The 11,501-nt window shown below is 35.3% G+C and overlaps 3 protein-coding genes across 3 annotated transcripts in view; 1 reads left to right on the forward strand and 2 right to left on the reverse strand.

Moving 5' to 3' along the window:
- Positions 1-11,501, reverse strand: part of LOC136804086 (RIIa domain-containing protein 1-like) — a 185,881-nt gene that overhangs the window by 68,911 nt on the left and 105,469 nt on the right. The window lies entirely within an intron of this gene.
- Positions 2,333-6,266, forward strand: LOC136804079 (antistasin-like). Its single transcript, XM_067060820.1, has 7 exons — positions 2,333-2,487; positions 2,668-2,986; positions 3,525-3,623; positions 4,207-4,305; positions 5,021-5,113; positions 5,540-5,638; positions 6,041-6,266. Exons 1-7 carry the CDS (start codon positions 2,422-2,424, stop codon positions 6,193-6,195), a joined length of 930 nt encoding a protein of 309 aa, XP_066916921.1. The 5' UTR covers positions 2,333-2,421; the 3' UTR covers positions 6,196-6,266.
- On the reverse strand, positions 7,822-11,405 carry LOC136804081 (multiple coagulation factor deficiency protein 2 homolog). Its single transcript, XM_067060822.1, has 4 exons — positions 11,324-11,405; positions 10,987-11,147; positions 8,923-9,121; positions 7,822-8,619 (listed from the first exon to the last, which is right to left on the reverse strand). The coding sequence occupies exons 2-4, from the start codon at positions 11,127-11,129 to the stop codon at positions 8,503-8,505; spliced, it is 459 nt and encodes a 152-aa protein (XP_066916923.1). The 5' UTR covers positions 11,130-11,147; positions 11,324-11,405; the 3' UTR covers positions 7,822-8,502.

Raw genomic sequence — 11,501 nt, forward strand, 5'->3', positions numbered from 1 at the left:
TTAAAATTTCACGTGCCCTAGTGTCTTAAAATTTCACGTGCCCTAGTGCCCTAAAATCTTCACGTGCCCTAAAGTTCTCACGTGTGCTAAAATTTTCACGTGTTCTAAAATTTTTTAGCGATGTGAGGTCTTTCTTATCGGTATTTCGGGATTAAGTCGATAGGTACTCGGTATCGGTAATTGACAGCTTTTTTAGTGTCTCAAGTGCCCTAGTGCCTTAAAATTTCCCGTGCCCTAGTGCCCTAATTTTTTAATTAATAACCTCAACCTTTGGATAATTTTTATTTAACTTATGTTGCCTTTCTAAACACAGAAATTGAAATATCGTTAAAGCCACATCTTGATCAATCAACCTGCGGCGACCAAGTGCAAAAGTTTTATCGAGCTTGTGTCAAACTTCAGGGTGGGCAAACAAAGTGTGTCAGACAAAAATTGTGCTACTTGCAGAGCAAGGGCTACTTAGACTACACAATATATTGGTGAGCAATATTCGACAATATAGATTGCGGTCCGTAATGTACGGAGTAAACAAGAGGTGATCTATTATAAAAAGGAATTTTCTTTCTGTAAAAAACCCCCTATATTGTTGGAATATTGCAAATCGAGCTGACAATATATTGAAAAGGTGTCCACAATATATTGTCAGCTCGATTTTTTGCAATATTGCCTGACAATATAGTTTTTAAGCCGTTTAGAAATTCTATTTCTTTTGTTAGTTGCGCTGGAAACCCCATCGTAAGTGCTCCCACAAGATATTTGTCATATTAATAATGCTTTAAACAAAAATTCGTCTGTCGTTAGTTTTTCATTGTTTTAGAAATTTTCATTCAAGAACACCACTGGAATAAAGTGAATCCTTTTTCCAGTTGTGCTAGCATAAAAATCGGACAAATTAGGACAAAACTCGAGTGAAAATCGACAAAGATTTTGAGAAAAGTCAGATCCTACCTATATCAGCAGAGTAATATATGACCGGCTGTGTTACTTTTGATGCGCTTATCAGTAATACAGTTTTGTGGGTTCCATTAGGTGAAACCTAAGTAAATCGAAAATTTTCAGGGTTTTGAATAATGTGTTGGTAATGACAAGATTATTAATAGCACAAAAATCTAATAGTTTCCAGGCACGCTCATTGCTGACTCTTAAATAAAATTGCCCACACTATCACTGAATTATTATCACTGTATTATCATTGCCTGATGATGGGAGAAGAGTCTCTCGAAACGTAGCCAAACGTAAATCTCGTGATCCAAGCCATGATAAACTTCCAATATGGTTATCATTGAAGTTTTTGTACTGTTGGTCCAACTATAGCATTAAAACAGTCACAGAAAATATCTTTGTAAAATTACGAGCCAAGCGAGCACGAAAATTTGGGGTATTCTCTCTCTTTTCGGCCGAAAACTGCCAATTCTAAAGTGTAAAAAAGCAAAGGGGCGCCGAAATTCGTAATCAAATTCGTCTTTTAGCGCCCTTTGTATGTATTTCGACGCCCCTAAAAAAAAAATCAGCCGCTGGGGGTGGGGGCACTGCGAAGTGATAACATGTTATTGAAGTTATTGAACTTATTTATTGATTTTATTGAACTATTCGAGATCTGAAAAAGTTTGCACTTTACCTCAGAGACTCAAAGAAACATCTATTCTATGAAATCGAGTTTTGGTGGGAATATGCTTGATATGTTTAAGCCTTAAAATGGCGTGAGCCGAGAAGAAATTATCCTTGAAAATTCATCACTAGTCACCTGGAAAGCCGGTGTACCAGGATTGGGTTATAGCATTAAAATCGCGCGAGACATCACTTTCTTGATAATTTATTTACTTATTTTTTTTTTTTTAATTATTAGCAAACTCGGATTATATTTCATATATACTTACAATAGGGGCAATAAATTAGAGTAAATTTGGTTTTATAAATAAATAAAATAAATAATTGAAAACAATAACCGCTAGTGGCACTAGACTGTAGCTAGCAGCAAGTGACAATAAGTCTAACCTAGGGTCTAATGAAAATGACCGATTGAAAAAGAATGTAATAGCACAACTAAGTAGTTGCGCCGGGCTGTAAAGAAACAGAAACTTGAAAATTTCATAAAAACTCAATAAAATTTATAAAAAAAAAAATTAATTAAGAAACATTAATTATTGCTAACTCTTGAACGAGAGTTAGTCAGTTCAATATCATTTGTATTCAGTTCTCTACTCCAAATGGAACGGGATCCACGAATACATAACAAAGACGATCTCAACAAGCTGAATGATATTTTTGATCGAATAAACGATAATTTATTGATAATTTATTACGTATGTACACTGCAATGGTATCAATAAACAAACCGTTGCAAAATGCGTTTTTTTTTCTCGATGTGGTTTGCGATGTCGAAGGAGGGGCCGTCGATCTCCTCCCGGTTAAATTTGGGCTATGATTTTGTCTCAAGGTCTTTCGCCTTTTAGCGCCTTGATGATTTTTTACTCCGCAGCATTTGTGGTATGTATTTTTTTGGGAAGTTTATAAGCTAGTGGAGTGATGAACATTTCAACTATGAGTCTTTGCCAAAGCTGGCAAACATAAAAAAATGTTCCTTCATTCGAAGTGATAATTTTTTTCATAATAAGGTGACTTTAGAGAAAATTTAAGTGGTAAAATTCAACAAATCTATTTTTTCAGAATGCATTACCGATTGAATCAAATTCGAAAAATGCCACCGATCGATTGGAGATCTCACAACCAAAGACAGATTTAGAAACGAACAAAACGATACTACTGAGCCAACAGAATCACCGTCACTTCGAACTGAACAACACACAGCTTCACCAGTTTCTAAAGCTTCCATCTAGGTCGAAGGTCGTTGATCATAATGATACAAAAATAGTAGCTGTAAATTCTAAAGTGAAAGATCACTTTTTGAAGAATATTAGTCACACAGTTACAGCCAAAGAATTGCAGTTTTTGAATGATACCATTATCGCAATGAACTATACTAGAAGTGAGAAACACATTTAACCTAGATAAAGTCTAGATAAAGTTAGAAAACGGCCCAGATCCCCGAGATATCTTGGCAAAGAGCGGTTACAATGTTCTGTTTGCCAGAGTTTTTTTGACTTTGTACAGCGGAGTTTCTTTTACTCGAACCTCTCTAACTTGAACGTCTCCTTAACTCGAATAAATTTGTGTTCCCTTCACTTAACAATGCCTTATAACCCTTACTCCGTAACTCGAATTCTCCTTGACTCTTACAAATTTGTGTTCCCCATGCATGTTCGAGTTATGGAGACTCAACTGTATATCGGCTCATATGGCTAGTATCCCTATTTGATATTATAAACACTGTTGCGGAAAGGTTTCATTCTCATATCTGTATGTTAGGATTGAACTTTTTCTAACTGTATACTGTCTAACATGTAATTTTAGAGTCAAGCTTAAAGGGCTTCAAACATTGTCAACTTGCCAGCTATTAATGCAGCACAACTCCTTGACAGGGGGTATTACCAGAAAGTTGTAAATCTTTCTTTTACGATTTTTAGGTGGCTATATGTGTCCATTATTGCGATGTAAAAGATGTCCTTTTGGTTATGTCCTTGATGGATCATCTTGTCCGGTTTGTGTGTGCAAAGAAAGACCAGGTACGGTTAACTGTCATCTTGATCGGTACAATTACACATTCAATTATATACAATTTCGAGCTGGTCAAGGTGTCTTAAATGAAAAGGTGTCATCTATGGACAAAAGAATTCTGTGTGAATCAGGGTAATATTGGTCTGTTCCAGAAATTGTTCTGTACCTCCTATGTTGAGGAGGTGTGACGTCTAGGGTAGTTTGGAATTAAAAAATCCAGGTTGGTCCAAAAAATGAGAAAAATATCCAAAGAGGTCCTAGACTAGTAAACAATGTCGTTGTTTTTCGCTGCAGCTTACGCTTGCAATGGGCTCACTACGTTCGTCGAATACAACTTCCCAAATCATTTTCCCGTGGCAATTTCTATTTTTTATAAGAACACTTTATAAGCACTTTTTCCTGCGTTCCTGTCCAAGGAAAGGCAGATGCTTGCTAGTGTAATGAGGTCATGAAAAATTAAAAAACAATCCAGAGGTTCCTTGTTCTAAAAAAGACCTTCTCTACATAAGGCGGGGGATACAAATTATTTCTAGAATAGCCCATTGATACCCACAAGCTACCTGATCTAAGATTTCGTTTTCTCTCTTTTAGATTGTCCAGATCTTTCAAAATGCAAGAAGAAATGCTTTCTGTCTAGTTTTATGAAGGATATCCATGGTTGCACATTATGTAAATGCAAACGTTTGAGAGGTAATCGTGTTTATTTATTTCATAACTCAGTTAGCGTTGCCAAGAGAGGCGCAAAATTTGTGTAGGAAGGCAGATTTTTATGCTATTATAATTATCTTTTAATACCATGAATAGATAATTACAGCGTCATAAAAATCTGCTCTCCTACACAAATTTTGCGCCCCTCTTGGCTACGCTACTGTTAACTTATCGTGGAATTGAAATTGAATGTTTGTCAAACTTTTACAGTGCCCTCCACCTACCAATTACCTACATTTCCCACGAACTTGGGGATTCTGTACTCCATTTTCTCAAAGTTTACACTTTCTCTTAGCGATCTTTTATGCAAGTCCAAATCAAAGTTTTTTTCGTTCGTGATGTAGGCTAGATTACGCATCTTTAACTTGAAAGTAAAATTAAATTTGGCCTAAAATTGGTGTCTACGTTCCTTCAGGCTCGTGTTTGCTCCCGTGAAAGGTATTAGGTTTACGGGGTACGTCCGAACCAAAAATCGAAAATATACCCTTAGAGAGATAGAAAATTCACGTTTTGAGACCCTTAGAGATCCATATACTTATAAGCGTTATGCTTATAAAAAAACATGAAGTGTAATAAGAAACAGCCAGGAAAAGGGTAAATAAAGGCTTGCAGAGATTGCATGATTTCCCATGATTTCCACTTCGCTTTTTGATTACATATTTTCTTTTTTCCACGTGCAATATAATTTTCTTTCCAGCATGTCCATTGTTGCATTGTAATTTGAATTGTTTCTATGGCTACCAAGAAGATGAGTTTGGTTGTCGTATATGCAAATGTAAAGAGAAGTCCAGTAAGAATTCATTGTATACAACAGTCTACGATTCCAAGTGGATTTTAGAGTTAAATCCTGGGGGAAGGTACTTGGCACAAGTGTCACAAAGAATATCCCTCCCCTACATTTGGGTTAAATCACACGAACTATTAGCTTTATAACAGAAAACTTGTTGAAATACTGACTATGTAAAATATTTTTTGCCCGATTCCGAAATTCTGCGAAACCTGTTGCTAAATTCCGTCGATAATAAAATTGCCCAATTTTTTGTCAGAGGACCTAATTTCCGAAACTCCGTCGAATTCTGCCATTCCGTTCTAAAGAAGGGCCGGTTCCGCTCCTCCGCCAAACGTGAAACCTCACCCTTCCCTCCCCCAATAAGATAAACGGATAGATGTCTTGACTGCCGGATTACACACCATAACCTTGGATCTATTTTTACAGAGATGTGTCCATCGATAGCGAATTGCAAAAAAAGATGTTATTTTGGGAATGAGTTAGATTCCAATTATTGCAAAACTTGTCGGTGTAAAAGACAAAAACGTAAGTCTAGTGATTAACTTTTTGGGGGCGTCTGTAGCTTAAAAAATATTAATCGAATTTGGTCAGTAACACGAAGTTTGCTATAAATACTAAGTTGAAGGAATCTTGCGTCCAAAATTTCCCAAATTATTCCTAAACACAAGGAGGGCAAATTGAAGGCACTGTGGTATAGTGGTCGTTGACCCTACTTGACCCTAATGAACCTTCACCTGGGTCAACCTATGTCATGTGAGGGGAATCGGGTAGTCAGTTCAAGTTGCTGACGGGGCGCTAATTGAAAGCGTCTATAGTTGAGAAAATGGGCCTCAGAGCCTCCTGTGACTCAACCAAATAAAAATTGAAGTCAAAGTCCTTTAAATTGTAGATGGTTTGGTTAGCACTCCACTTTATCATCACTTTCAGGTTGTCCTGGCAACATGGTGACAGTCACGTGCCACGAGGATCCATGTAAGAAAGCCAAATGTCGTGGTCGACCTGATGCCATATGTCAAGTGGATTATTGTAATGGATGCTATTCAAAATTTTATGAAAAAGATAGATTGGTGACTTGTCTTTAGACATCGAATTTTATACATCACTTTGAACTGTAGCATAGAGTTTTTCTTTTTAGCATTTTTACATAGTGAAGAAAGATATTATGAATATATTTTAAGAAACAAGCAGTTTAACTTCTTTCATTGGCACGGAGGGGTAAGAAATTGAGATTCGTATTTCATTATTGGCTAACTATACAGGAAATGTTTTGGGTAAAATTGTCCCTTTTTATAAACAATAAATATCCTGATAGTTGCCTGCAACCTTTGTAGGGCGGGTGGGTGGAAAAAAATGTCTGGCTAGAATTTGCACAGGCTCACTTACAAAAAGAAGGTTAGACGTTCTTTTTAGGGCGTTATGGCGTGCTGGCCGAAATAAAGTTAAAATGTGATTTAACCTTTACATTTAAATCTCCAATAATAATCAATGTTCATGATAAAGTACAAAATAGCTACAAAAATACCCAAAACAGTTGTAAAAGTCATAGCGTAGATTTGACCCGCTGAAATTTGCGCTTTATTCATTGGTTACCTCAAGAAGGAGCATAAGTCTTTTTCCATGCACAGTCCATGATACAGGCAACTCTCTCTTAATTTGAACCTCTATTATTCGAATTAAAATAATTGTCACCGCCCCAGCTGGAAAGTCATGAAATACACTCTATAATTCAAATCTTCCTCTAGTTCCAATAAAATTTCCAGTTCTTTGAAGATCGAATTAGAGAGAGTGGACTGTAAAAAACATATTATCATTTTGTGTATCACACAGTGAACACACATTGTATGAATACACGCTATGAAGACAAATCCCGATTTTCACTACTCAGGGAAAACAAAACTAACATGACAATCATCCAGGATCTTGGATGAAGATGTACCAATCAAAACACGAATAAGTAGTAATGTAAATTCAATAAAGAGTGTAGCAACATATTTTTATTTAATCAGGAATCGATAGAGATAGAGATAAGTGGGTGATTACTGTTCCACATTTAGGAGTCAGAGAAAAGATTCTTTTTTGAAGGAAACTTGTTTCACAGATTCTCATAAGTTAAAAGTTTGAAGGCCGTGTTGTTCTTGTTGTACATTAATTATTCGAAATCTGGATAGTAGCCTTTGAAATATATCATTTTGCTGATATTGAATATTTACTTAATTTTGGGGGAACTATTTTGAGTCTATTTTGAGTGGTGACTGCGATTTGTCCCACGAATCAAGCACAACTCAGTAAGAAGTGTATCATTTTTTTTGCTCTTTACATACTTGATGTTTATGATCATTTGAATTTGAAGGTTCAGACTTCTGTTGTTTCAGTCAAATTAAGAATGGTGCAATCTTTAGATACCACGTGAGATTCTCATGAACAATTGTCGAGTTATTTTGCATCTCATCTTAACCTTGCAAGTTAATTCTGTAAAGCTCTGTGTGTTACAAATTTTCTGATAATGATGACATTGTGCGATCCAGGTTCTAGTACATCTGGGTTCTGATGTTTCTTTGGTGAATTTGATGACTTTGAATCTAAATTTGATTTCTAGCGTAAGATATGAAAGAATTGATGGTTTAGCAAGCTTAGTGTTTACAGTAGTCTATATCAACAAGTTAATGTTAAAAAGAAAAATACAATAGGCAAACTCTGTCTTTAAAAATATCATCTAATATTTTGAATTAATTATTTGAGCTAAAATTTAATATTTACAAAATACATTATAAATTAGAATCTCCTATAAAACAGTCCTTTAGTAAAGAAGGAGATGCAAAAAGATCCAACTTTCTTTTTAAACCTTTTTTAAAAAGCTGAAAATATATACCCCCTTCAAACAGACCCTCGAAACTTGATGAAATTGATATTCCCATATTCTCTATGAAGTCAGAAAATTATTTGGGAATGGGAAAAGCATAATATTTTGCAGCGAGTATTGTTTTTTACTATTTTTAGCAGTTTTCAGTGGGGACAAAATTTAGAGTATAACTTTCCACTGGGGACGTATTTTGGCCAAATTTTCCAGTGGGAAGGGATCCCAGTGGGTATGTGAGAAGGGGGTGTAAATATCAAACCACATTATACCATCAGACTGGAAAAATTCATTCGTTTTTGGCAAAATAAGATTTTGGAAATAACGACATTCATATGCTTTCATAGTGGACCTATTCGCTTTTTGCCCCTCCCTAACATCGAACTTATTGAATGTCCCGTCATATAATTTGAAGAAAATTATTGATTAACATACAACGCTGTACAACTTTTTTAAGTTCTTCTCGGACTGTATAGATATAATGGATGTTAGGCGGACGTTATTTAGACGCTTAGTGACAGCCAAAAACATGATTCTATTTAGTCACAGCTTCTTCACGTTGTTGCGAAGCAATGAATTCTGGGTAGTCAATGTATCCGTCTTTATTTAAATCATCTTCGTCTAAAATTTGATCAACCATACTCGCTAATTCCTGGAAACAAAAGAAGTTGTTTAAAATCTTTTTTTTTCAGCATGTCAGCCATCAATTCTATAAATGAACTGAATTGATAAATAGAGATGTCTAAGAATCAAATGGAAGTTTAAAAAAGATTGCAGGAATGATCGCTTTCGATACTGTCGATATCATTTTAAAGTTATATATCTCTACATATTTGGAGTCTTCGCAATTGATATTCTAAGTCAGAGCTGCAAGCATCAAGGAAAGCAACTTCGAGAAAGAAGATGCGGTATCTGTTGAATTTTAAAATCACTAAAAGGATGAATCGAAAGTTACTTCTTCAGTATAGTCTTCAGGTTTTTCTGCATGTTCTTCATCGTGGTAATGCGCCATTGCTGTCGCTAATTCAATACCATCAAGTTTATCGTCATTATCACTATCGTGAACTTTGAAATAATGGAACTGTAAATCTTCGTTACTCATCGGTTTCTGTTGGTTGACGTCAATTTGATCTCGTAAATGCTCGTTGATGTGCCTGGAAATTGGTGGAGAAAAAGTTGACGTGTTGTAATTTTGAAGGAGTACAACTTTAAGCCACACTTATAGTTGTCTGTACACAGACCCAGTATCTACAGCTAATTTCAAAATTCATTGCTTTAGAGGGTCTGTTGTTGTCTTTTCTCATTTGAGATTTTTCAAACCGACCGCTGTGATGGAGTGTTGGTAAGAGAGAGGAGGCGATAAGAGAAGTTTTGCTATTTTATAAATCATACTTCATCGCAGAGTTCTCCGTACGGGAATTTTTTTCATCAAACAAACAATGCGCACAGAGTGTACTACGAAGTGATAAACTTAAGATACACCCTGGTACAGAGTACACTTATATAGGTGCAACAGTACAATCATGGTCGTAATATTTGAGAAAAAAGGAAAATCCACCGGGAAGTTTTGAAACCACAATCGATTTGTAAGTGCTGTAAAGTAGGTTGGAAGGGTAGAAATTTAACTCTGAGTTTTAACATTAGACTTTAAAACACTTACTTACCTTAGGATCTGAGGATCCAAATGTTCAAAAATGGTCAAATAAGGCTCATAATATAGCCTGGAGGTCTATAAACCCGAACCAAATTGAAATATCTGATTAAATTTGAGAGATGGCCCAAAATCGACTTTCTCGCCCGAACTCCAAATTTCGAAAAACGAGGAAATAAGCTTAATTCTCAATAGATTTCGACCATGATCTTGATTATAAGGGTTATAAGCATGACTAGGCTTGAAAAGTTGGTAAAACTTAAGCATTATCATATTTATCCGAAATAACTGATAGATTATTGATTGAAATTATATAATGATAATTATTAGGGATAAGCCAACCAGATGAAAGAAAGAGCCTGCGAAGCCTTAAAATTTTCGCAACTTGTTCCTGATATTTTGGCTATCAAAGCCTTGCGTTATTATATAATTTGTTCTTATAAAAATTAAAGTATCAGTACAACAGTATCAACTCGAATCGATCGCCTCCTCTACCATCCTGACCTTCTTCGCTGGGAGCCTTACATACACGTTTTTTTAAGAAACGAGTTTTACCGAGCAGCCTCGATGTTTCTTAAGAAATCGGCCTTTTGACTATTTGAGCCTTAAATGTTTCTTACACGTTTCTAAACTTTTTGAGATAGTCAGCCTATTTTTCATGCAAAGAAAAAAACATTTGTTTTGATTGGAAGGTTCTTAAAAAAACCGAATTAAAAAATGTTATTTTCTCATTCTCAGCCTCAGCATGTTTCTTAGATGTTTTTTAGTTTTTAGACATTCTGAGCCTCATGTTTCTTAAAAGTGTGTTTCTTAAAAAAAACGTGTACGGTGTATTGTGTAGCAACCGAATTGCGGCAAAGCTATTAATAGCTGCGGCTATTAAATTATCATGCTCATTGTTTTAAAATGTTTAAAATCGTGTTTTCCTCAATTAGTTTCTTGCTCTCACTAAAGCTTGCGCATAATTACTGTAACGAATTAAAAATCTTCACCGATAAGTATTTTAAAAACCTCATGTTGTTTTGTTGAAATGTAATGGTTAATTCATTGCGATGATAATGGAAACAGCATTTGATAATTTATATTTGATTGCCCCTACTCCCCTACTCTCTGGTTGATATCCTCTCTATCTGAAATCAGAAGATTGTTTGATTTGCAAAGCTTATAAGGGTTGTTTTTCCAACAAAATAAAAAAGAAAAGATGTTTATACCTAGTCATTAAAATAATCACCAAGGGCCTAAATATCAACAAGCAGAGTTAATAACGTTGTTTGAAGCGCGGTTTGAGGACTCGTATTTAGCTCCGTATTGGAATTTGACCAAGTTATTGGTTTGATACAGGAATAAAATTACAATAGAAACACTTACTCTACATCATGAACGTGTCTGCTATCCATGCGATTATGTTGTCCTTGTTGATGACTTCCATGTGATTCAGTTTTCTCCAGTGACGACAGAATAGTGCAAAGTAAAAGTGTTGCACTCCATTTCGAAAATAAGTTGTAATCCATGGCGGATTGAGGAATGACCTATAAAGCGTAAGAATAAAAATGAGTTATCCATTTTATATTTTTCACACTTACAAATCACAGATTAATTCGCCGAATATAAATACACAAAGTACACTCTCTAAAAGTAGAGTAAGAGAAATCGCTAAAAGATATCTGAAAATCATCACGTTAAAAGCAGATGTTTCTTCTCTTACCTTTTTGCCTTGATTCCCAATAAATTTTCTTTATTTTATAAGAATTTTTTCTTGAATGTATTGCGGCAACTTTTTTGAGACACTTTTGTTTTGATTTCGAATATTTATTTTTAGATTTTCCCACGACCACGCATGCGTGAAATTCCTCTCTTGCGATCAGACGTGGCAGTGGCGACAA

This window comes from Clytia hemisphaerica, unplaced genomic scaffold, assembly GCF_902728285.1.
Source record: "Clytia hemisphaerica strain Z4C2 unplaced genomic scaffold, Clytia hemisphaerica genome assembly, whole genome shotgun sequence".
In the NCBI taxonomy this organism is placed as follows: domain Eukaryota; kingdom Metazoa; phylum Cnidaria; class Hydrozoa; order Leptothecata; family Clytiidae; genus Clytia; species Clytia hemisphaerica.